Genomic DNA, 22,092 nt, shown 5'->3' with positions numbered 1-22,092 from the left:
GGGGAGAGGTCAGTCCTGGCCAGGGGACAAAGCCAGGCTGATGGCAGCATGCCCTGTGGGTTGGGGGTTGCTGAAGGAGGGTGGCACTCTGTTCCCATGCCAGGTTGGAGGGCCCAGGGTCCCTGTGTGGAGGACCCATGGGCTGAGGGGCGGCTGTGGCTGCCAGGGTGGGGACAGAGGGGACAGAGCCATGGAACCACCACAGAGCTTGTGCTCCGAGGCGCATCACAGAGCCCCAGATCAGGGCACACCTAACACTGCTCCACACCCTTGAATCGCTGACAAAAGGCAGCCTAGGGACCCAATGCCCAGCCCCAGAGGCTCTGGGTGGCCATGGGGTCAGGCATTTTGGGGGGTATACACTGGGGGGCACACATGCTCAGGAGGGCTGCACCAGGGTCGTGCCCCAGGCACTTCCACAGCAAAGTGGTGACGCAGCTGGGCCATGTGCACCCAGAAGTCCAGCCAGAGGTACTCATGAGACCAGCCCCTCCCCTGCCCTGGCCATCCACGGGCTGCCGTCCATACCGAAACACTCAAAGTCAAATGAGTTTATTCAGAAAAGGCCTCTGGATCAGAGTAAGAAAATGAGTGCCCCCTCCCACCCCTCCAGACCCTGAAGGGCCAAGTTACAAAGGTTGGTGGGGGGGAGGGGGGTGACAGCACACAGGAGGGAGGAGGTGGGAAGTGAGGTGGAAGGAAGAAGGCTGAAGCCTCAGCCTCCCCGAGGACTGGGCCTGGCCTCCTTGCAGCTGCAGTGACCACCAGGGACAGGCCAACAGAGCTGGACACTGAGAACAGCTGACAACGTGGCTCCCAGGCCTGTGGCAGGGCAGGGCCAGGAGGGCCACGGGCGTCTGCTTCCCTAAGGCTCTCCGGGATGGACACAAGGCCCCACCTCTGTGGGCTCTGCTCTCTCCTCCACCTCCGGTGCTGCAGTGCCTGGGCTGCCAGGGGCACTCTGCCCCAGCCCTGCCTGGCCTTCTGTTTCCTCTTTGATCCCATTTGCACCCTCTTCAGCCTCTGAGCACTCAGATGGGGCAGGGGGCTTAGTCGTGGCCAGTGTCAGGGTGCCACCATCTGCTGCTGCCTCTGGGTGATCACTGGCACCTTGGTCCATCTTCCTTCGCTTCCTTACCTCATCGGCCACCTTGGCCCCTGGGGGCTGGGGGCAGGGCTGCTTGGCCTCCTCTGGGGCCTGGCTGACCACTTCCTGGGTCTCCACCCTGAGGCTGCCCTGGCTGAGGGCGCAGCCTTCCAGGTTCAGGGCGATCTTCTCCACCTCAGAGGCGCTGGCGCCTGGCTCCCCCAGGGCCCGCTCCCGCAGATTCGCCTCCAGCTTCCTCTTCTTGCTCTCCTTGGGGTTTGGTGACTCTGGTCCCTGCTCCTCGCTGGTCTCATCTCCCTGGTCCCTTTCCAGGGCTCTGACCTCCTGGGACTCTGTGCCAGGTAGCTGGGGACCCTCGGCCAGTGGGCCTGCCTCCTCGTCCTTCCCCAGCCCACAGGTGTGCCTCTGGGTGCCAGCTTCAAGGGGGGGTTCCCCAGGGCTCTCCTCCTCCTTCGCCTGTCTGGGGCAGGCCAGCCGGGATGAGCAGGGTGGTGAGCATGGCTTGAACTTCTGCAGTTTGTCCTGGGGCCCCCAGACGAACCTGTAGCGGGGCCGGAAGTGCTCCCAGGCGAAGCGCAGCAGCTCGCGGCGCTGGTGCCGGCAGCGCACGGTGAACACAAAGTAGTCCAGGGCGCTGTGCCGCAAGCCTGGCAGCTGCCTCCGCACCAGCGTCTCCTCCAGGAAGAAGCGGGCCAGGGGTGCCTGGTAGTGCGCCAGCCCCAGCTCCCCCAGAGACTTGAGGATGCGGGTGATGCGGAGGTTGTTGTGGCTGTGCCTGGTGGGGACAGGAGGCGCTGGTGGGGCTGCACGTGGGTGGGCGGTGCTCAGCCAAAGACTGCCCTTCTCCAGCCCCCCCTCACACTCCCCCAAGAGGCTGGTGTCCACCAGCAGAGACACTCCAGCCCACAGGTCAGTCCCCATTCCTACCCTGTCCTCAGGTCCCTGAGAAGATGGCCTATGTGCCTGGATCGTGCAGGTAAAGAACTGTGATGCGTTCCCTAGAAGGGTGACTGTCCCCTTGGTCCCATGGAACACGCACCCTCAGCACAGCTGGAGAAGAACCAGATGGGGACCCTCTAGAGGCAGGGGTCTGTTGCCCATGTGCCCTGAGCTGCTGCCCCTCCACCCAGTGCATCCTAGGGGGGAGAGGGGAGCATGTCTGCCACACCCTCCAGGTGGGATGTTCAGTGATGTAGTGAAAGTGATGGAGCCCCTTGGCAACCCAACCCATGCCTACATGGGTGGCAGGCCATAGCAAGAAGCCCACAGCTGAATCAGGTGGCACTCACCCCTACTCCTCCCGCTCCCTCTCCTGTCCTGCCCAACCTGGTCCCATCCTCACCCTACTCTGTCTTGCCCCCACCCTGCCCTTGCCCCACCTCCACAAGCTCAGAGGATGCTGGGAGTCTCAGGCTCTGCCTTGCAGGCCCCTCCCCAGAGATGTTTCTCGCAATCAGAGACCAGCTGTGCAGAACCCCAAGCTCCTGGCCTGCTCACCAGTTGAGGTTCTGGAAGCGCTTCTGGTAGTTGTGTGCTCGGCACACCTGGCCGGTATCTCGGTCCTGGAGCTGGATCCCAAAGAAGCCCAGCATGAGCTCGTAGGCCTGGACCAGCCGCTTCCTGACCTCCGCAGACTTCTTAAATGCCTGGAAAAGCCCCCAAGGGTGGCAGAGAGCTCAGTGTCAGTGCAACACAGCCAAGAGCTGGACACCTTCCTCAGGCCCAAATTCATCTGGGGCCTTGGCTCAGAAGGCCAGGGCGCAGGAGCCTGGGGCTGCTCACTTGACTTTGAACTGGCACCAGACCTCCCCAGCCTGAGGCATGTGCTGTAGCCTTGAGAGGAACTCCCTGACCTGCGGGAAGACCTCAGGGACCCTAGGGCTGGACACAGGGCTGTAAGCACCCATCCTGTCTCCTGGGCACACCTGCTTGGCCTCCCCGGCTCCTGGAGCCCCCTCCCCACTCGCCAGGCATCATCGATCCAGCCCAAACCAGGGCTGACCAAGGCAAAGCTTGGTCACTCTGACTCTGCTTGTGGCCCCTTCCCGAGACCCCTGGACATGAGCAACCCTCTCAGTCAGATTTCTCTGGAAGCCTGCAAGGAGCACTGAGGGCCAGAGGCAAGGACCACTTATGAGGGAAGATAATAAAACTGTGGGTAGGGGAGTCCTTCAGCTCCTGTTCCCCAAGGGACCCATGAACACCTGTGGCTAGCCGTGACCTGTACCTTGACCTCCAGAGCTCACCTCGATCTCCTGGAGTGTGAGGGGCTTGGCGTGCCAGTTCACCCCTGGCTCCCGCAGCGGAAACAGCCTGTGAGGGAAGGGATGGCACAGGCCTGGTAAGCAACACTCGCGGACCCTGGGGCTCGGCTCAACTCTGGCAGGGCTGGCTGGACCTGGCATGCCACATGTGCTGTGATCTCTCCCCAGTCAATAAAGTCAAAGGGTGAGGATGGAAGAACTCCAGGGGGAGTGCCCAGGATAAGGACCCAGGACAGCCCACCCACAGGAGTCCCAGCCCACCCAGAGTCCAGCCTGCCCACGCAGCAGGAGGGCACCTGCCAGACAGCGACCAGCCTCTCTACCATTCCCTTTCATTCTCACGTTCTTCTTTGCCGCCCACCATTAATGCTGCGGAATTATTCTCAGGGATATCCTGTGCCCTGGGTCAGTCGCCTGCAAGCCGTCCTTAAAGGACACTGCATTTGCAGGCCAGCGTCCGGGGAGCACCTTAAGACACCGTTAGAATCCGCCCTTGCGGCAGAGGGGCTCTGTGGACAGATTCAGGACAGCCTCATGGGGCCTCCAGCGAGCCAGCTAGTCGACTGCTCTTGCTATCCCCCAAAGCCAGCGTCAACCCCCAGCAGCTGAGGCTGTTTCCAGCTGGAGAACCCAGACCCGGTCTCCCCTTAGCTGGCCCCTGCCCGCAGAGCCAGGCACGGGGCACAGAGGGCAGTGCGCCTGCTCAGTAAGCCCGGCGCCTGGAAGAGGTGGAGCCAGGATCCAGTACGGGCGGAGCCTCAAGCCCCTCCTCAGAAGCCCCGCCCACTCACCACTGGATGTAGGAGTGATTGTCCTCCAGGAGTTCATAGTCTTCCTTCCAGTTCTGAAGAATGTCCTCAATGAAACAGCCTGGGAGGCCCACAGAGACAAGTCAGGGGGACTACCGAAAGCCCCTCCCCTCGCCCCTTTCATGAGGACCTTGGGGTTCAGGTTGTGCACACCTCCTGTGATGTTAACCCAATTTAGGCTGACCACCACTGTGCAATCTGGAAGGTGAACCCTTATGGCTGATAGAGGGCAGACCGGAGTGGGCAGGCCATGCTGGCACTCTGGGTGGGAGAACCTGGGAGGCCCCATCGGGTAAGAGAGAGTGGTCCCAGATCTAAACCTGTCTTTGCAGAAGGGAGGCCTTGCTGCACCCCACAAACCACAGGCTGCTAGCTGGAGTTCTGCCTTCACACAGGACCTGCTACCAAGCCCTACGCTGCAGCCTGGTCTCCGCAGGGCACCCCCCACTTTCTGCAAAGGGCCTGGAGGGGAATATTTGAGGCTGTGCGGCCCCCTGGCGCGTGCAGCAAAGGAGCCATGGACAACACGTATGTGGATGGGTTCTGATAAAACCTCACCGTGGACACTGAAATTTGAATCTCATATGATTTTCACATGTCATAAATGTTATTGTACCATAAAACTTCCCCAACTGTTTAAAAAGGTAAAAACCATTCCTTCCTGTTAGTTTATGTATGCAGCTTCCTCACTATGGAGGCAGAGTCAAGTAGTCGTGACAGAGATTGTGTGCCTGCAAAGCCACCAGCATTCATCGCCTGGCCCTTTGGAGCATGGTGGCCACTGTGTCCAGGCCAAGGGTTGGGGCCCTGGGAGTCCCTCAGCAGCTTTGGGGGGTGGGGGGGTGGGTGCTGTGGGGGTATATCTGAAAGCCACAGGTCCAAACCATGTCCCAGCAGACCAGACAGGCAGAGGAGAGAGGAATACCCCTAGAATGGAGCTGCCGGCAGCTGGGCAGGTACACACCGTTAGGCAGGAACCGAATCTCATTTTTGTAGAAACTCAGATTGAGCATGTCGCCATTGTTATCTCCTTCTACCAGATCCTACAGAGCCAGAGAAAGGTGACAAGGTGTCATCCAAACAGGCTGACTCCAAGGACCCCTCATACTGAAGCATTCCTGGGCTGGGTGGGAGGGAGGAGGTGTTGGCTCTTGGCCCGTCAACCTCCAGATATCCTGAGGGCTGGTGAAGACCCCAAGTGCCAAACCTGGGTCCCCCACGCCACAGGGGAGGACCAGCCTTCACACTTGGGAGACAGCAGCCACCTCTGACCACCAGTGACGACCATCCCCTCCTCAACAATGTGGGCCAGGGCTGGGAGGTCCCCTTCATCTGCACCCCAGAGACAGCCCAAGGGTTCCCTGAGACTCTTGGGTACAGAGGGCAGGGGCTGAGGACAACAGAAGCCATGAGATGGGCTGGTGGGGCCTCCTGTGGATGAGCTGGCAGCTGGCGCAGTCACAGTGTGAAAGGTGAGGGTGCTGTGGTGGGAGTTAGGGCGTGGTGCTGTCACCCCGTGATTACAGGAAGGATTCAGTCCTGGTGGGCTGCAGGGGTGGGGCTGTGCACAGATACCTACCGGGTAGTGGTGCCGGTACCGGCGTGTGTCCCGTGCAGCTCTCCAGTTTCGGGACCCTGTCACCTTGAGCTGGAGAGAGAGAAAGGATCAGATCCCAGTGGGGAGACCCTCCCCATTCTTCAAGGCAGCCAGCAAGCAGGACCCACCCCAGGGAGGACCCACCCTGGTAAGGGCAGCAAGGACTGGGCCTAGCTGCCAGCAATATCAGAGGGGCCAGAGTAGCTGGAGTGAGCCCTCAGGACTACAGGCCAATGTGCATTCTTGGGGTGCCCCCCGACTCCAGCATTACTTTCTCCTCCCTTGTTTGCTGGCATCACAGTCCAGGACCTCCTCTGGGAACCCCACCTCCCCCAACATTTCCTCCTTGCCCTGCGCTCTAAGCTAACACCTAAGGGGCTGTATTGGAGAAGGAAATGGCAACCCACTCCAGTGTTCTTGCCTGGAGAATCCCAGGGATGGGGGAGCCTGGTGGGCTGCCGTCTATGGGGTTGCATAGAGTCGGACACGACTGAAGCGACTTAGCAGCAGCAGCAGCAGCAGCAGCAAGGGGCTGTATACCCAAGGGCAGTGGCCTTGCCACCTAGAGCCCCAGATGCTTCTGAAGAGGGTTTCTTAGCCAGATGCTGGTTAGGTCAATGGACAGTGGGTGGAAATGAAACTCAGCAGAAGCTGCCCCACCCCTCATCAGCATCCATTTCTCAGCCTCCCTGGGTCGGTCCAGAGGGTGGGTCCTGGTCAGGTGGTCAGGTGCACAGCTCAGAGCAGGGCCAGCACCATGGGTGCACAAATGACAGTGTCCAGGAGGAAGCACCAAAAAGCCACACCGGGACCCAGTGTGTGGCAGCCAGGAAGGACCATGGGGGAATGGAGAGGGGACTGGGACTTTGTAGAAGGAGATAAGCCATAGCAGAGGGGCAGGGAAGAGGTCAGAGGACCATGGGCATCTCACAGGAAGGTCCACATGCCGAAGCACTGCTTTAGGAGTGTGGCCCATGGAGCTATAGTGAGGATGGTGTCCTGCCACCTAAGCTGCACCACGTCCAGTGGGCATCCGCCTGGGGGAAGAGGTGGATTCCTGCCCTGTGATCTGTGCCTCTGACCACTGCCCAGCCTACCTACTCTAGGAACTCGTGCACCCCTGAAACACTGGAAATGTGCCGAGGTCGCCGGCCTTCTCAGCAGGCCCAGGAGCCCCTTGGGGTTCCTCTTGCTGACCGACCACTCCAAGACCCGGAGAGAAATTTGAACACCAGAGTGCTCATCTGCAGCACGACAATCCATCACTGAGACCACTAAGGCTGGAACCCAAGCTTCCCCAGATACGGTGCCAAGATATCCTCATCCCAAAGGGAGGGGGACACGTCGTGACAACTATCACTTGGAGCCCTCTCCCTCACCTAGAACCCCAGCTGGAGCAATGGCGTACCCACTCGGGGATTGTGACACCTGGTAAGTACCAGCAAGTAACTGCCAGTAATGTTGAATAACCATGGTTATGACAAGTAACCAGTGGTGACAACGAGGAGCTGGTGGGCACACCAGCTGCCCTGGCTCAGGCAAGCCACACCCATGTAGCCTCCAAGGCCACCTCCACACACATGTAGCCTCCAAGGCCACCTCCAGACGACATGAGGTCAGCCCCAGTCAGAGCGGGTAGGTGCTGCACCTAGTGAGGGTCAACGGAGTGGGGCAGGCTGGGGGCTCTGGGGCCTGGGGAAGGGTGGAGTCTTGGGTAGGGGAGCCGGGGTGGAGGTAGCAGCTCCAGGAGAGAGGCGGTGAAGGAGGCCAGAGCTGAGGGCTGGGTCTGTCTAGAGGACAGAGCCAAGGGCCTGAGGCTGGGATGTGACAGGGGAGTCAAGGATGTGCTGGGGCCATCCTCTGGAGGAAGTGTCACCGCGCCGATCTGGCCCTGGGGATAAGGGTCTGAGAGTGGCCCCGGATTCCCTGCAAGGTGCCCTGGCGGGGGAGCACGCGGGGGAGCGGGTCGGAGCGGACCTCAGCGTGTCCTGGGAACCAGGAAGCGAGTAGCCGGAGGACAGGGAGGGAAGGGGGCCACCGCTGGAGATGGGGAGCCGGGCCCCAAGCCGGGTCTCTGGGAGGTGCCTTCACACCTGGCCCCGCGGCGGGGCGGGGAATGGCTTGCCAGAAACCGGGCTTTGCCCCCTTTGCCGCCACGGCCTCCCCAGGGGCGCCGGGTTCCCAGGGCGCGGGGGCGGCACCTGGAGCGCGCTGGGCGGCGCGTCCTCCTCGGCTTCCGCGTTCCCCAGAGCGCCGGTCTCGCCATCCTCGCCGGCTTCCGCCCGCGGGCTCTCGCCGTTCTCCTCCTCATCCTCGTCCCAGGTCGAGTCGCAGTCCGAGTCCTCCATGCTCCGGTGGCGGTGGGACCCGCTCCGGCGGAAGCGAAAGTGAAACAGGGAGGAAACGCGGGGGCGGGCCGGGGGGCGGGTCGGAGGCGGGGCCGGGGCTGCCGTCTCGGTCCGCCCAGCCCGGAGGAGGACCGTCCCCAGGATGTACCCTCCAAGGATGTCCCTCTGGCGGAGGCCTGTCCTCCCACACCGAGAATATCCCTCCCCCCGAGAAAGCCCCTCCGGAGGACGCTCCCCTCTCCCCCAAGGTTGTCCCCCCCCACCCCATGCCCACCTAGGTAGGGATTTCTCCCTGGAGAGGACCCTTGGGGGGTGCTCCCTAGGGTACCCTCTCAGGACCCTCCCAGGTCCCTTTTCCCCTGGAGAATGGCCTCCTCCACCCTGGAGGACGCCTACACGCAAGATGTCCAGAACCATTGCCCCGCCCCTGTGTTCTCCTCAGAAGAATGTAGACAGGAAGCCCGCCCCCTGAGGAGGTCCCCCAGAGCACCCCCAGAACGTCCCTTCCCCTCCGAACACCCTCCCCTGCAGGGCACCTCTCTCCACCATGATCCCCCCAAGGATGACCTCAGGGAGGGTGTCCCCCTGAAGGGTGGCCCCCCTGGAGCTTGTTTGTAGCAGATGTCCCCCACAAGTGTGCCCCTAGGAGGATACCCCCAAGTTGTCTGAGAGTCCCATAGTGCAGTGTCCTCGTGGGCCTGCCCTCCTGTCCCCTCTGCTGCAGGTAGTGGTTGTAAGACAGCATGGGTGCTGCCGTCACTCACTTGGAGGCACCAGGTAAAGACCCAGACACCCGGAGACAGGAATGACCCGGGGTCACCCTCAGGGCTGGTCAACAGAGACTGAGGCCCTGCCCAATGCTGCAGGCTGCCAGGCCTCAGGTTGGTATGCCCAAGGATGTGACAGTCCTTGAGCTCTGCATCTGCGGACAGCTCAGAGCTGGACAGAACCTGCCAGTCTTGGCCATGGGCACGGCTGAAGACCCTTCATGCTGGTGCCAACTCCTTGCAGGCTTACCAACCTCCGTTATCTCTCTGGGTACCATCTCGCCTGGACAACCTTCAAGGACAGTGGTGACTCCCCCAAAGGTATGGAGTTCTGGGCATTTCTGCAAATCTTCTGCCACTGATGGCCAGGGTAGGTGTCCCAAGGAGAAGGCAACAGAGGCAGATGGCCAGGCATTGTGCTGTGCTATGCTAAGTCACTTCAATCGTGTCCAATTCTGTGCGACCCCATAGACGGCAGACCACCGGGCTCCCCCGTCCCTGGGATTCTCCAGGCAAGAACACTGGAGTGGGTTGCCATTTCCTTCTCCAATGCGAGAAAGTGAAGTCGCTCAGTCGTGTCCGACTCTTAGCGACCCCATGGACTGCAGCCTACCAGGCTCCTCCGTCCATGGGATTTTCCAGGCAAGACCACTGGAGTGGGGTGCCATCAGGCATTGTGCAGGGCTGGCCTATTGCAGACTGTGGCCACAGGCCTGGCCTTCTTAGCTGACTTGCAGCTGACTGTGACTAGACCCTGGCTGTGACTTCTGGAGGGATGGGGCCCTCTGATGAGGCACTGATGGGTGCTGGGGCGCTCTGAGAGCACTTGGGTTGGTAGGCAGGCCCTCCCACCTCTACCTGAAAACAGATAAGCATGCACTGGAGGACACAGTGCTGTAGCCCCAGGCTGCAGCACTCAGAGCACAGCCTCCCATACTGCCTGCTGCCACACACTTGTTCTCACATGGGGCCCAGCTTCTGCTTTACAAGTGCCAGTCACATTTGACTGTACCAGGGTGCCATCTAGATGCCCCTCCCTGTGGTAGGAGGCCCCTCTTAAAGTGTGATCTTCTCCTGGAATCTCACCCCATGGGGCCCTTAGGCACCAGGTCTGACTGTGGGGTGTAAGCTTCTGCCTCAGCTTCCTGCACGGGGCAGTCAGGACGGAAGGCCAGGGCTGCTCAGGGTCAGTAGACCTGACATGAGACACTCCGTGCCAGGCACTGCGGGCCCTACTGGGGCAGCAGGTGCCGGCCTCCGACCCCCACCCGGCCACCTCTCAGCCCATGGAGCCCCATGGGCTCAGGGATTTCCAATCGCCTGTGGCTGATGTTGGGGGGATGGGTGGCACCAGTGTCCTCCCGGTTTGTCAGGATGAGGGTGAGCGCCTCCTCTCTCACTTGGGAGGCCTGAGCTCCGCCCCAGTTCTCATGCTGGGGGGAAGCAAGCACTACTCCCATCAGGCACCACTCCGACTGGGTGCCTCTCTTGAGGTTTTTTATTTGAAGGGATGCTCACATGCAACAAAGTAGCCGCTCTAGACCTGTTACTAGTTTGTATATTCATTGTATCAAGTGATCCAAGTACATCAAAGCCTAGCTTCAGTTATAAATCTTGGAAAAAGACAACCTCCTACTATAAGAAAAGTTAACTGTGATATCAAAATCACACAACTCCAGTTGCTTTTTTGTGCTTTAATGTCCCTCAGTCAAAAGCAAGTATGTCTCAGTCAGCCTGGTGCCCAGGCCCCATCAGTCCTCGGCCTGCCTCCCTCTGCTCATTCATTTGGTCTGTTTGCGAGTGGACTGACTCGAGAATACAAAAATAACCGCTACAAATTCTCTGTATCTGGCATATAAAAACTGAGTGAAAAGTATCTCAGTAGTCTGTTACCTTAAAACAAAACATCTCAGCAAAAAATACAACACAGGTTCAACTTCTGCAGTACTTTTTTCGTATAAAACCCTAGTAAAATAGGCTTCTTAAAAATTAAATAGTGAAATACCAACCAAATTATATACATCATTACAGTACAGATGAATGAGGCAAAGTACCCAGTTCTCAAGTCTCCCTGGTGGTGGAAGGGCCGGCGCCTGTGGCCTGACGCTCCCCCCCTGAGGCTGCAGTCAGTTGAGAGCCAGCCTTTGACCGGTGGACAGACGGAGAAACGGGAAGACCCGGGCCCCTCAGAGCAGAGAGGCAGTCCATGATTTATTGCTTGCTGTGTCCGCGCTCTGCCCACGCAGCCTGGTCCTCAGGCCCATGCCAACGCTTGGCCCCAGGTGCAGCTGAGCCACAGCGATGGAACCCACGAGTGTCCAGAGAGGACGCGGCCTGGGCTTTCACGTCCCGGGTCTCAGCATCTGAGCGGGACCCATCCTGGGCGTTGGGGGCCATCCGAGCCCAGACGGTCTGAGTGGCACCTCAGGAGCCTCTGGCACCCGAGGGCAGGCAGTAGGGCCGGTGGTATTTGACCCTCCCACTGCCTCGAGACCACAGCACCCGCCTGCTGTGAGTATCTATGTCCGGCGCCGCTTGGCTGCGCTGGGGCTGGAGGGGTTGCTGTTGGCGGTCAGGACTTTGTCGGTGACCCGGCTGCGCTTCCGCTTGTCTGGCCCCTCTTTGGACCCCAAGTCCGAGTTGTTCTTTTCTTTGTCTTTGCTGGACTTTTCTGTTGCTTTCCCCAAGCTTCCTGAAGATGAAAAAACTGGGAGACAAAATCATTTGGCTGAAAACAGAATATCCAAAATTTTATTTCATCTTCCTGTTCAGTTACAAAAATCTATACCTATGTACATGACGTCGACCCCAAAAGGCTCCTCCCTAGCTGAGGTGCCTGCACGGCTGTGCCCATCTTTGCTTCTTGGGGTTTGCCCTGCACTGAGAAGGCTGCCACCCATTCTACTTTAGTCGGGCAGCCTCCTGCACCCCCACCCCCAAGGCTGGCTCCAAGAGTGACTCCCCTGTGTGGGAGGCTCTCCCCGACCAGACAGAAGCTGCCTTCTCAGCTGCTGAGACAGACGAATGACCCCATTGCCAGTGATGGGGAAGCCTCACCAGGCTGGGGTCCATGCCCCTGGGGCCCTACGGTGGGAGGGCAAGCTCCACGCTTACCATCATCAGCCCCGTTGTGGGGGTCCACATCTTCCTTCATTTCCTCTTTCATTTCCTCCTCTATGATCACTTTTCCTGTGGGGAGATAACCGACGATGACCTGGAGCCCACAATGGTGAGCGCCATGGCCCCGCCTGACCACGGTGGCTCAGGCCAGGGGCTGCTGCCGACTTGGGAGGTGTCTGCCCCTGTCTTGGAGGCCCCCAGACCGCCCCATCCTGGAGGGTGAGCACCACCCAGCCAGTGACCCTCACTCTCTGAGGCTCGTGACCTTCACCCTGACACCACCGCCTTTTCCCATTCCCAAATCTGCCCTTGCCCGAGTCATACCTTCTCGGACTTCTTGAATGATTTCTTCTGGAAGGATGAAGTTCCTCTCTGGATTTGGGAACGGAAGAATCTCAGACTCGTGCTGATGACAAATAAGGGTTTTTTTTAGAAGCAAAGAAGAAAATATGATTTTAAATATCACATTTAAAAAAATGTGACTAGAGATGTAAGAGCCAACTCAGGAGTGACCAACGAGCACAGATGGCTGTCCTGAGGGGCTGCAGTGGGCAGGCGCAGGGCCTGAGGCCTTTGTTCTCTCGTGGAAACCAGGCAAACAAAGCAAAATGGAGGCAGCACCAGGAATGCTCGCCAGGCTCCACTTGTTCCCCAGATCACGTAGGCCCAGAGGGACAGAGAGCCGGAAACACCACCACCAGACAAAGGGAAAGGTGAGCTGGCGGGAAAGGTCTCTGGGTTGGGAGGGGATTCAGGAGACAGGGCTTCTAGTCCCCAATTTGGGAGCTGAGCTGCAAGCCTGGTGGTCAGCGAATAAGTGTGCCAACTGCCAGCTGGGAGCTTCACAAACCCTGAGAGCTCCCAGGCCCATGGTCATCCCATGGGGTGAGATCCACAGACCCATATTTACAAGGTCCCAGGTGACCATGGCATCAGCTCTATAGTGGTGCTCGGGTCCAAGGAACTGAGGAAGGAAGGGCTACCTGTCCTGGACTGAGAGCCCCCCTGGTGGCCCCCACAGCTGAGTATCACGGGGACCCCGTAATGGGCGTCACGGCCTCAGCACCCTCTAAGCCAGCGTCTGCACTTGAGAGCCATCTGTCCTGTCTACCGCACCAAAGGCCCGCAGGACAGGGGCCCTGCCATACTTGTCTCTGTGTCCAGCTCTGGGCCCCAGCCTGGAGTGGAGATGCAGGAAGCGTCTGGGGGCCAGGTGACACCCCAACATGACAAGCATGGGGGTCCTATCAAACTGCTGAACATGGGAATTCTGGGGGAGTGAGGCCCCAACTGGTGGGCACAGCCCTTTGGGCGGCCTGCTTCAGTTCAACAGCTTGACCTCAAGTTCCCAGGTGCTAACTGCGGGCTGGGGGTCAGAGCAGTACTGTCATTTCTCTCCCTTCTCTGCCTTGGGACAAGGAGATGCAAACGACTTGCCCAAGGCCAACAGGGAACTTGTGGTGGTGAGGGTTAAGGACACAGGAGGGTCTGAGCTTCACTCTCTGCCTCATGACAAGCACCAGGTTTCAGTGGGAGGGGGGTGGGAGGAGGGAGGGGCACAGGGTGGGGTGCCGGTGCAGCCCCAAGTCCTGACGCCTGCTGCCACAGGGCCCTGACTCCTGCTGTTCCTCTGCAGGGAACACCCACCTGTCTTTTCTACTGTCCTGGTTACTGAGTTGACCTGCTCTCCTTCAGACCCAGCATCTGGGGGTTCCCTGAGGGTGGCCTTCCGGTCAGCCTGGTTCTCACAAGAAGCCACCATATTCATCTCAATGTGACTCAGACCCAGTCACCTCCCTGCCTATAGCCCTTGGGAGTTTTCCACAGGACTGACAACCTAAGAGCCCCCTCCCACACAGGCCTCAGCTCCCTAGTTATCTCCTGGAAAGATCTTAACTGAACCTTGCCTCCCCTCCAAATCTAAGGTAGGTTCAGTACAGTAGCTAGCTACTGTCACCAGGCTTGTGTTTTCATAAAACTACCCAGAGCTATCTCGTTTAACAACTCGTCACCTGTGGGACATCCTGGGTGTCAAGGTCCCTGAGGCCAGGACCTGGGTGGGTGGGGGGGGCGGACAAAGGCGGGGTAGGTGGTGTGGAGGGGGCTCCCTGCCAGCAGCTCTGTCTGCGGGGGTCCAGCTCACCAGTGCCTGCATGTCATACATGGTGCTCAGGTGGTCCCAGATGACCTTGGATGGGACCTGCCGACCGATGTTCTGGCTGAACTTGTCTCGGATACAGATCATGTGGAAGTGCCGGTTCACACCTGCAGAAGGAAGGGGTCGGCTTGTGGGGGAGGGGTAGGCCAGCTGGTAGGGTAGAAAAGAGAGGTAGGGGGCAACGGAGAGAAAGCGGGCAGTGGTTGCAAGGGTGTAGGGAGGCAAAGGTGGAGGGTGGAGGAGGTAGGAGGTGCGGGGGTAAGAGGTGGGAGAGGAAAAGGCAGGGGTCTGCAGCGGAGGTGTAACGAGGGGACAGGGGTCGGGGTGCACGTGAGGGCTGGAGTCAGCCGGGATGGGTGGCTGTACACAGGAAGGGGGCAGAGTCGGGTGGGGGTAGGGTATAGAAGGGGGCAGCGTGGGCAGGAGTTGGGGACTGCTGGAGGAAGCATGGGTGGGATGCGCAGGTTGGGGCAGGGTGCGCAGGTGGGGGCACGGTAGGCGGGGGTGCAGGCGCAGGAGGCCCCGCCCCGCGCGCCCAGCGCGCGTCCCCGACCGTTGCCGGCCGCCCCGCCCCCACGCGGGTGGGCCGCCCCGGCGCGGCGCTCTGCTCACCGACGGGCTTGTGGCCCAGCATGGCGTGGAAGAGGCACACCTCCACCTCGGGGCTCCACACCACCGTCTCTTCGGCCGGGCTGGTGGCCGCCTCCCCCGGGCCCTTGTCGCCGGCCGCGCCGCCGCCTCCCACCTCGGCCTCCCCCATGGCCCCGCCGCCCAGCGACGAGCCCCGGGCGGGAGCGGGCACGGCCACGAGCTCCGCGCAGGCGCACTCGCGGCGTGGGCGCGCGCTCGACGGGCTCGCTCTCGGGCTCTCGCTCGGCGCAGGCGCAGGCGCAGCTGAGCGCTGGGTCGCCGCGCCCCTAGGCGGCACGGTCCCGCGGCGCAGCGCCGGCAGAGCAGGCGGATCAGGCGAAGGAGTCGGTTTGCGTAGATGGATGGAAATGCCCTAAATTAGATAGTTCCAGTGGCTGCACAGCTCGGGGTAAACCCCGCTGAACTCTGCGCTTACGATGGCGGGAATGCAAGCTGCACCTCAGTAAGAAGCAAAGAAAAAGAACAGGCAACCTACAGTTCCTGCGAGTAGGGGCTCCAAGGGCTTCCACTGCCTCCAGCTGACCCTCGGCCTGAGCGCTGCACAGAGAGGCTCCTGAACACCGGGGCAGGGACGTCGGGGTACAGCCTTCCCGCCCGGGGCCTCCAGGGTGACCGGCACTGGGCCCTGGGGGGTTAACCCTGGTCGGGAGGGGCGGGGCCTCTGGGGGCGGGGCCAATGGGGCGGCCGGCCTGGGCAGTCAGGTGACAAGCTCAGAGCTGCGCCCAATCAAGATCGCCGGCCCCGCCCGTCCCCGCCCCCAAGGGCTTCTCCCCGCCCCTTCTCCGTCAGCCCACGCCCACGAGGTGCCCCGGGCGGGATACCCAAGGCTAGGAGTGCTCTTGCTCTTCTTCTCCCCCTGGGTGTAGACTCCGGGTCGGCCTTCCGGGTCCCTTTCTGCCTCTGCGGTTTGCCAGCCGTGTGAGCCAGGCAAGACGCTGAGCCTCTCCAGGCCGCAGTGTCCTCCGTGCAGTGCAGCTAACGACGGCGCCTTATCCTGGGGTGCCCTGGGCACACTCTCGCGCTTCTTAGCGGGCATTCGGAACTGTTCTGGCCAGCCTCACTCCCGGAACAGCGGGGACTCAGAGTCTTGGCCTCCCTCGTGTGATGTCAGTCCCCACAGAGTGGGGACACGTGGCCCAGAGAGGATTTCACAGTGACCCAGTGCCACCGGCTGTCCTGGAGCCACGATGTGGAGGGACACTGTGACTTCGCTGGGACTGTGCTCCTTTCCTCTCTCTGACCCACAAGTGGGACTCCCCTCAGGGCTTGCTGTGAGGTGGAACGGAGCACAGCCCAAAGCCACTTCACATGGGCTCTGTCACACAGAAAGTGCTGACAGACAGTGGCCCTCATCATTAATCTCCCTACACTTCCCAGTCACGTCGGGGTCCCTGCCCCTCCACCAGGTCCACCTTCTGCTCATTCTATCCCCACCCAATTCCTGTCTTCTTCAATCTGGAGAGCCTCCTCCTCTAGGAAGCTACACAAGATGCCTCTAGGATGCCCACAAGACAGCCTCAGCCCATTTGTGCCTCTCATGCAATCTTTTCCTCCTGCCTGGGGTCACCTGGGTGCTGGGCTGTGTCTTGGTCCTCTCTGGTGGCCCCTGTAGCTGAGCTGTGTTCAGCCAGCAGCTGTGGTCCTCAGACACCTGGTTCCTTTCGTTCCAGGCAGATCCTGGCATGTGTATCTGCAATCAGACTCAATGCAGAAAGACAGGTTGGATGATTTGGGCAAAAGGAAACTGCCTTCTCCACATCTTTCTTACATGAAGCCTCCTGGGTACTGCCCATTTGTCTGCTTCACCAGGTTTGTGTGGCACCGTCTCTACCCATGGGTATTGAGCCCACCTCTGTGCCCAGTGTCAGGGTGGAGCTAAATGCCATGCTCAGCTGCCAGGACTTTGCCTAATCCCAGTGAAATGGCTCATTTCTTTGTGTCCCACAGACGTGAGCACAACCGGAGCCAGACTGAGGCAGGATTCAGGAATCTGAACGCTGTGCCTGCACCTTCAGCCTCTGGGTTGTGGTGAATCAGATGTCAGGCTTCAGATCACCGCACTGGTGATCCAGCGTGGGCCACTGGGCCACCTGGGACTTATTTAGAATGTGCTGCCGCTGCTGCGTCGCTTCAGTCATGTCCGACTCTGTGCGACCCCATAGCCGGCAGCCCACCAGGCTCCCCTATCCCTGGGATTCTCCAGGCAAGAACACTGGAGTGGGTTGCCATTTCCTTCTCCAATGCATGAAAGTGAAAAGTGAAAGTGAAGTCGCTCAGTCGTGTCTGACCCTTACGACCCCATGGACTGCAGCCTACCAGGCTCCTCCGTCCATGGGATTTTCCAGGCAAGAGTACTGGAGTGGGGTGCCATTGCCTTCTCCAAGTGCCACTTGGGAAGGCCTATTTAGGATGAGTCTCCTCAAAATAACATACAGAAGAAAAAGTGTTCAAAAGTGAAGTGCAACTGGGTAGAGAGATGTGTGTGGGCCACCTGTGTATCCTGGGATGATCATGAGAGTCTGAGCTGAAGGAGGCCCCTTTAATCCATGAGTAGAGAGCTACTGTGAAAATTCCTCCATTATGGTCAGTTTCTTCCCACCTGGTTACAAAGGCAAGGGGTAGGTGTTGTTAGGGATGAAACATAGGTGTTGGGGAAGGAGGTGGTCACCAGGTGATCACTGATCAATAACTGCCTCCTGAGAGCTTGGCACAGGGGTGTAGGGAGGGTCTGGGTGGGGGCCCTATCTGCTGGGAGCCCATAGTTGGAGGATCACACTGAAGAAGATGTAAGATCTTACGTGAAGGAGCAGAAGAGAAGGGAGCTTCACTGAGGATGAGGACAGCCCTGGGTGGCAGGACTTCAGAAAGAGGCCACAGGTGCAATGGGAGCCTGACTGTGAGCCCCTCACTCCTGATCTCAGTGCACAAGGGTCCCTGATCCTGACATGGCTCAGACACCACTCCTGGACCCACTCTGGACACATATTGCAGGGATCAGCTAAGACCAAGGGCTTGCACCAAAAGTTCAGGGCACCTAGACCTCCAGAGCCCTGGGAGGGGTGGAAGATGGGCAGCTTTTCCCGCAGTAAAGAAGACAGTGGATCAAAATACCAACTGTTACTTTTCACAGAACTAGAGTAATTTAAAAATTTGTACAGAAACATGAAGACCCCGAATAGCCAAAATAATCTTGAGAAAGAAGAACGGATCTGGAGGAATCATGTGTCCTGACACTAGACTATACTATGAAGCTACAGTCATCAAAACAGTATGGTACTGCCACAAAACAGACACACGGAGCAACAGAACTGGATAGAAAGTGCAGACATAAACCCTCACAATCATGATCAATCAATTTATAACAATAGAGGCAAGAATATACAGTGGAGGACAGACAGGTCTCTTCAATAAGTGGTGCTAGGAAAATGGACAGCTGTGGGTAAATAGAATGTGTTTATAAAGTTTTCTCAAACCACATAAAAAAATAAACTCAAAATGAGTTAAAGACCTAAATATAAGACCAGAAATCATAAAAAAATCCTAGAGGAAAACATAAGAAGAAATCTTTTGGGCATAAATCATAGTGATTTGGCTGGCGGGGGAGGGGGGGAGGGGGGGAATCAGTCTCCTAAAGAAAAGGAAATAAAGGCAAAAATAAACAAGTCAGACTTAATTAAACTTAACAGCTTTTGCACAGCAAAGGGAACCATTGACCAAAAAAAAAAAAAAAAGACAATCTACTGAATGGGAGAAAGTATTTGCAAAGGACATGACTGATAAGGAGTTAATATCCAACATACATAAACAGCTCACACAATTTAGCATCAGAAACAAATAACCTGATTTTTAAAAGGTGAGAGGAACTGAATAGACATTTTTCTAAAGAAAAAATTGCATTTTTTCTAAAGAAAAAATGTCTGCAGCCAACAGACACATGGAAAGATATTCATATTGCCAATCAACAGGGAAATGCAAGTCAAAACCACGATATTACCCACACCTGTCGGAATGGCTGTCATTGAAAAGAAGACAAATAACAACAGAATGATCTCTGTTCATTTCCAAGGCAAACCACTAAATATCACAGTAATCCAAGTCTATGCCCCAACCACTAATGCTGAAGAAGCTGAACAGTTCTATAAAGAACTACAAGACCTTCTAGAACTAACACCCCCAAAAGATGTCCTTTTCATTATAGGGGACTGGAATGCAAAAGTAGAAAGTCAAGAAATACCTGGAGTAACAGGCAAATTTGGCCTTGGAGTACAGAATGAAGTTTGCCAAGAGAATGCACTCTTCCAACAACACAAGAGAAGACTACACATGGACATCACCAAATGGTCAATACCAAAATCAGATTGATTATAGTCTTTGCAGCCAAAGATGGAGAAGCTCTATACAGTCAGCAAAAACAAGACTGAGCTGACTGTGGCTCAGGTCATGAACTCCTTATTGCCAAATTCAGACTTAAATTGAAGTGGCCATCATGGAGTGGCCATGATGGTGGCCATATGGTCAACAAAAGAGTCCGAAATGCAGTACTTGGATGCAATCTCAAAAACGACAGAATGATCTCTGTTCATTTCCAAGGCAAACCATTCAATATCACAGTAATCCAAGTCTATGCCCCAACCAGTAACGCTGAAGAAGCTGAAGTTGAACGGTTCTATGAAGACCTACAAGACCTTTTAGAACTAACACCCAAAAAAGATGTCCTTTTCATTATAGGGGATTGGAATGCAAAAGTAGGAAGTCAAGAAACACCTGGAATAACAGGCAAATTTGGCCTTGGAATACGGAATGAAGCAGGGCAAAGACTAATAGAGTTTTGCCCAGAAAATGCACTGGTCATAACAAACACCCTCTTCCAACAACACAAGAGAAGATTCTATACATGGACATCACCAGATGGTCAACACCAAAATCAGATTGATTATATTCTTTGCAGCTAAAGATGGAGAAGCTCTATACAGTCAGCAAAAACAAGACCAGGAGCTGACTGTGGCTCAGACCATGAACCCCTTATTGCCAAATTCAGACTTAAATTGAAGAAAGTAGGGAAAACCACTAGACCATTCAGGTAGGACCTAAATCAAATCCCTTATGATTATACAGTGGAAGTGAGAAATAGATTTAAGGGCTTAGATCTGATAGATAGAGTGCCTGATGAACTATGGAATGAGGTTCATGACATTGTACAGGAGACAGGGATCAAGGCCATTCCCATAGAAAACAAATGCAAAAAAGCAAAATGGCTGTCTGGGGAGGGCTTACAAATAGCTGTGAAAAGAAGAGAAGTGAAAAGCAAAGGAGAAATGGAAAGATATAAGCATCTGAATGCAGAGTTCCAAAGAATAGCAAGAAGAGATAAGAAAGCCTTCCTCAGTGATCAATGCAAAGAAATAGAGGAAAACAACAGAATGGGAAGGACTAGGGATCTTTTCAAGAAAGTCAGAGATACCAAAGGAACATTTCATGCAAAGATGGGCTCGATAAAGGACAGAAATGGTATGGACCTAACAGAAGCAGAAGCTATTAAGAAGAGGTGGCAAGAATACACAGAAGAACTATACCAAAAAGATCTTCACGACCCAGATAATCACGACGGTGTGATCACTGACCTAGAGCCAGACATCCTGGAATGTGAAGTCAAGTGGGCCTTAGGAAGCATCACTATGAACAAAGCTAGTGGAGGTGATGGAGTTCCAGTTGAGCTATCCCAAATCTTGAAAGATGATGCTGTGATAGTGCTGCACTCAATATGCCAGCAAATTTGGAAAACTCAGCAGTGTCCACAGGACTGGAAAAGATCAGTTTTCATTCCAATCCCAAAGAAAGGCAATGCCAAAGAATGCTCAAACTACCGCACAATTGCACTCATCTCACATGCTAGTAAAGTAATGCTCAAAATTCTCCAAGCCAGGCTTCAGCAATATGTGAACCATGAACTTCCTGATGTTCAAGCTGGTTTTAGAAAAGGCAGAGGAACCAGAGATCAAATTGCCAACATCCGCTGGATCATGGAAAAAGCAAGAGAGTTCCAGAAAAACATCTATTTCTGTTTTATTGGCTATGCCAAAGCCTTTGACTGTGTGGATCACAATAAACTGTGGAAAATTTTGAAAGAGATGGGAGTACCAGACCACCTGATCTGCCTCTTGAGAAATGTGTATGCAGGTCAGGAAGCAACAGTTAGACCTGGACATGGAACAACAGACTGGTTCCAAATAGGAAAAGGAGTTTGTCAAGGCTGTACATTGTCACCCTGTTTATTTAACTTATATGCAGAGTACATCATGAGAAACGCTGGACTGGAAGAAACACAAACAAACTGGAATCAAGATTGCCGGGAGAAATAGCAATAACCTCAGATATGCAGATGACACCACCCTTATGGCAGAAAGTGAAGAGGAACTCAAAAGCCTCTTGATGAAAGTGAAAGTGGAGAGTGAAAAAGTTGGCTTAAAGCTCAACATTCAGAAAACGAAGATCATGGCATCCGGTCCCACCACTTCATGGGAAATAGATGGGGAGACAGTGGAAACAGTGTCAGACTTTATTTTCCTGGGCTCAAAAATCACTGCAGATGGTGACTGCAGCCATGAAATTAAAAGACGCTTACTCCTTGGAAAGAAAGTTATGACCAACCTAGATAGCATATTAAAAAGCAGAGACATTACTTTGCCAACAAAGGTCTGTCTAGTCAAGGCTATGGTTTTTCCTGTGGTCATGTATGAATGTGAGAGTTGGACTGTAAAGAAGGCTGAGCACCAAAGAATTGATGCTTTTGCACTGTGGTGTTGGAGAAGACTCTTGAGAGTCCCTTGGACTGCAAGGAGATCCAACCAGTCCATTCTGAAGGAGATCAGCCCTGGGATTTCTTTGGAAGGAATGATGCTAAAGCTGAAACTCCAGTACTTTGGCCACCTCATGCGAAGAGTTGATTCATTGGAAAAGACTCTGATGCTGGGAGGGATTGGGGGCAGGAGGAGAAGGGGACGACAGAGGATGAGATGGCTGGATGGCATCACTGACTCGATGGACGTGAGTCTCAGTGAACTCCGGGAGTTGGTGATGGACAGGGAGGCCTGGCGTGCTGTGATTCATGGGGTCGCAAAGAGTAGGACACAACCGAGCGACTGATCTGATCTGATTCAGGTATGACCTAAATTAAATCCCATACAATTATACAGTGTAAGTGAAAAATAGATTCAAGGGATTAGATCTGATAGAATGCCTGAAGATCTATGGACAGAGGTTCATGACATT

At 56.3% G+C, this 22,092-nt stretch overlaps 2 protein-coding genes and 1 long non-coding RNA gene across 7 annotated transcripts; 1 reads left to right on the top strand and 2 right to left on the bottom strand.

Annotated features, from left to right (window-relative positions):
- Nucleotides 1-536: 536 nt before the first annotated feature.
- OGFR (opioid growth factor receptor) lies at nucleotides 537-8,172 on the bottom strand. 4 transcript variants are annotated; one of them, XM_086331018.1, is made up of 7 exons: nucleotides 7,980-8,172; nucleotides 5,761-5,829; nucleotides 5,107-5,224; nucleotides 4,164-4,242; nucleotides 3,355-3,421; nucleotides 2,606-2,754; nucleotides 537-1,911 (listed from the first exon to the last, which is right to left on the bottom strand). In XM_086331018.1, exons 1-7 carry the CDS (start codon nucleotides 8,124-8,126, stop codon nucleotides 1,527-1,529), a joined length of 1,014 nt encoding a protein of 337 aa, XP_086187144.1. In that variant the 5' UTR covers nucleotides 8,127-8,172; the 3' UTR covers nucleotides 537-1,526. The 4 variants fall into 4 exon arrangements, with proteins under 4 accessions (XP_086187144.1, XP_086187141.1, XP_086187145.1 ...); XM_086331015.1 differs by having other exon boundaries at nucleotides 537-1,883; XM_086331019.1 differs by having other exon boundaries at nucleotides 5,146-5,224.
- A 2,400-nt stretch (nucleotides 8,173-10,572) lies between these two features.
- On the bottom strand, nucleotides 10,573-14,967 carry MRGBP (MRG domain binding protein). Of its 2 annotated transcripts, none has more exons than XM_086331026.1 (5): nucleotides 14,784-14,967; nucleotides 14,157-14,278; nucleotides 12,338-12,419; nucleotides 12,008-12,082; nucleotides 10,573-11,621 (listed from the first exon to the last, which is right to left on the bottom strand). In XM_086331026.1, exons 1-5 carry the CDS (start codon nucleotides 14,929-14,931, stop codon nucleotides 11,614-11,616), a joined length of 435 nt encoding a protein of 144 aa, XP_086187152.1. In that variant the 5' UTR covers nucleotides 14,932-14,967; the 3' UTR covers nucleotides 10,573-11,613. The 2 variants fall into 2 exon arrangements, with proteins under 2 accessions (XP_086187152.1, XP_086187151.1); XM_086331025.1 differs by having other exon boundaries at nucleotides 10,573-11,600.
- Nucleotides 12,606-14,058, top strand: LOC147360583 (uncharacterized). The gene is made up of 2 exons (XR_015138691.1): nucleotides 12,606-12,726; nucleotides 13,650-14,058. It is a non-coding gene; the product is annotated as an uncharacterized LOC147360583 (long non-coding RNA).
- Nucleotides 14,968-22,092: the final 7,125 nt, after the last annotated feature.

The sequence above is a fragment of the Bos grunniens genome, chromosome 13, assembly GCF_055505025.1.
Source record: "Bos grunniens cultivar Pamir isolate PY7600 chromosome 13, Bosgru_T2T1.0, whole genome shotgun sequence".
Lineage (NCBI taxonomy): Eukaryota > Metazoa > Chordata > Mammalia > Artiodactyla > Bovidae > Bos > Bos grunniens.
The sequence above is the reverse complement of the archived record's forward strand: the minus strand, read 5'-3'. Positions and strand labels throughout refer to the sequence as shown.

Coding starts and splice junctions, on each gene's coding strand:
- OGFR (XM_086331015.1), bottom strand. CDS start 8,126: ATGGAGGACTCGGACTGCGACTCGACCTGGGACGAGGATGAGGAGGAG. Junction 5,830..7,979: donor CGCCGCCCAGCGCGCTCCAG/GTGCCGCCCCCG, acceptor CTCTCTCTCCAG/CTCAAGGTGACAGGGTCCCG. Junction 4,243..5,106: donor CCGGCAGCTCCATTCTAGGG/GTATTCCTCTCT, acceptor TGGGCCTCCCAG/GCTGTTTCATTGAGGACATT.
- MRGBP (XM_086331025.1), bottom strand. CDS start 14,931: ATGGGGGAGGCCGAGGTGGGAGGCGGCGGCGCGGCCGGCGACAAGGGC. Junction 12,420..14,156: donor TGTATGACATGCAGGCACTG/GTGAGCTGGACC, acceptor ATTTGTCATCAG/CACGAGTCTGAGATTCTTCC. Junction 12,083..12,337: donor CATTCAAGAAGTCCGAGAAG/GTATGACTCGGG, acceptor ATCTCCCCACAG/GAAAAGTGATCATAGAGGAG.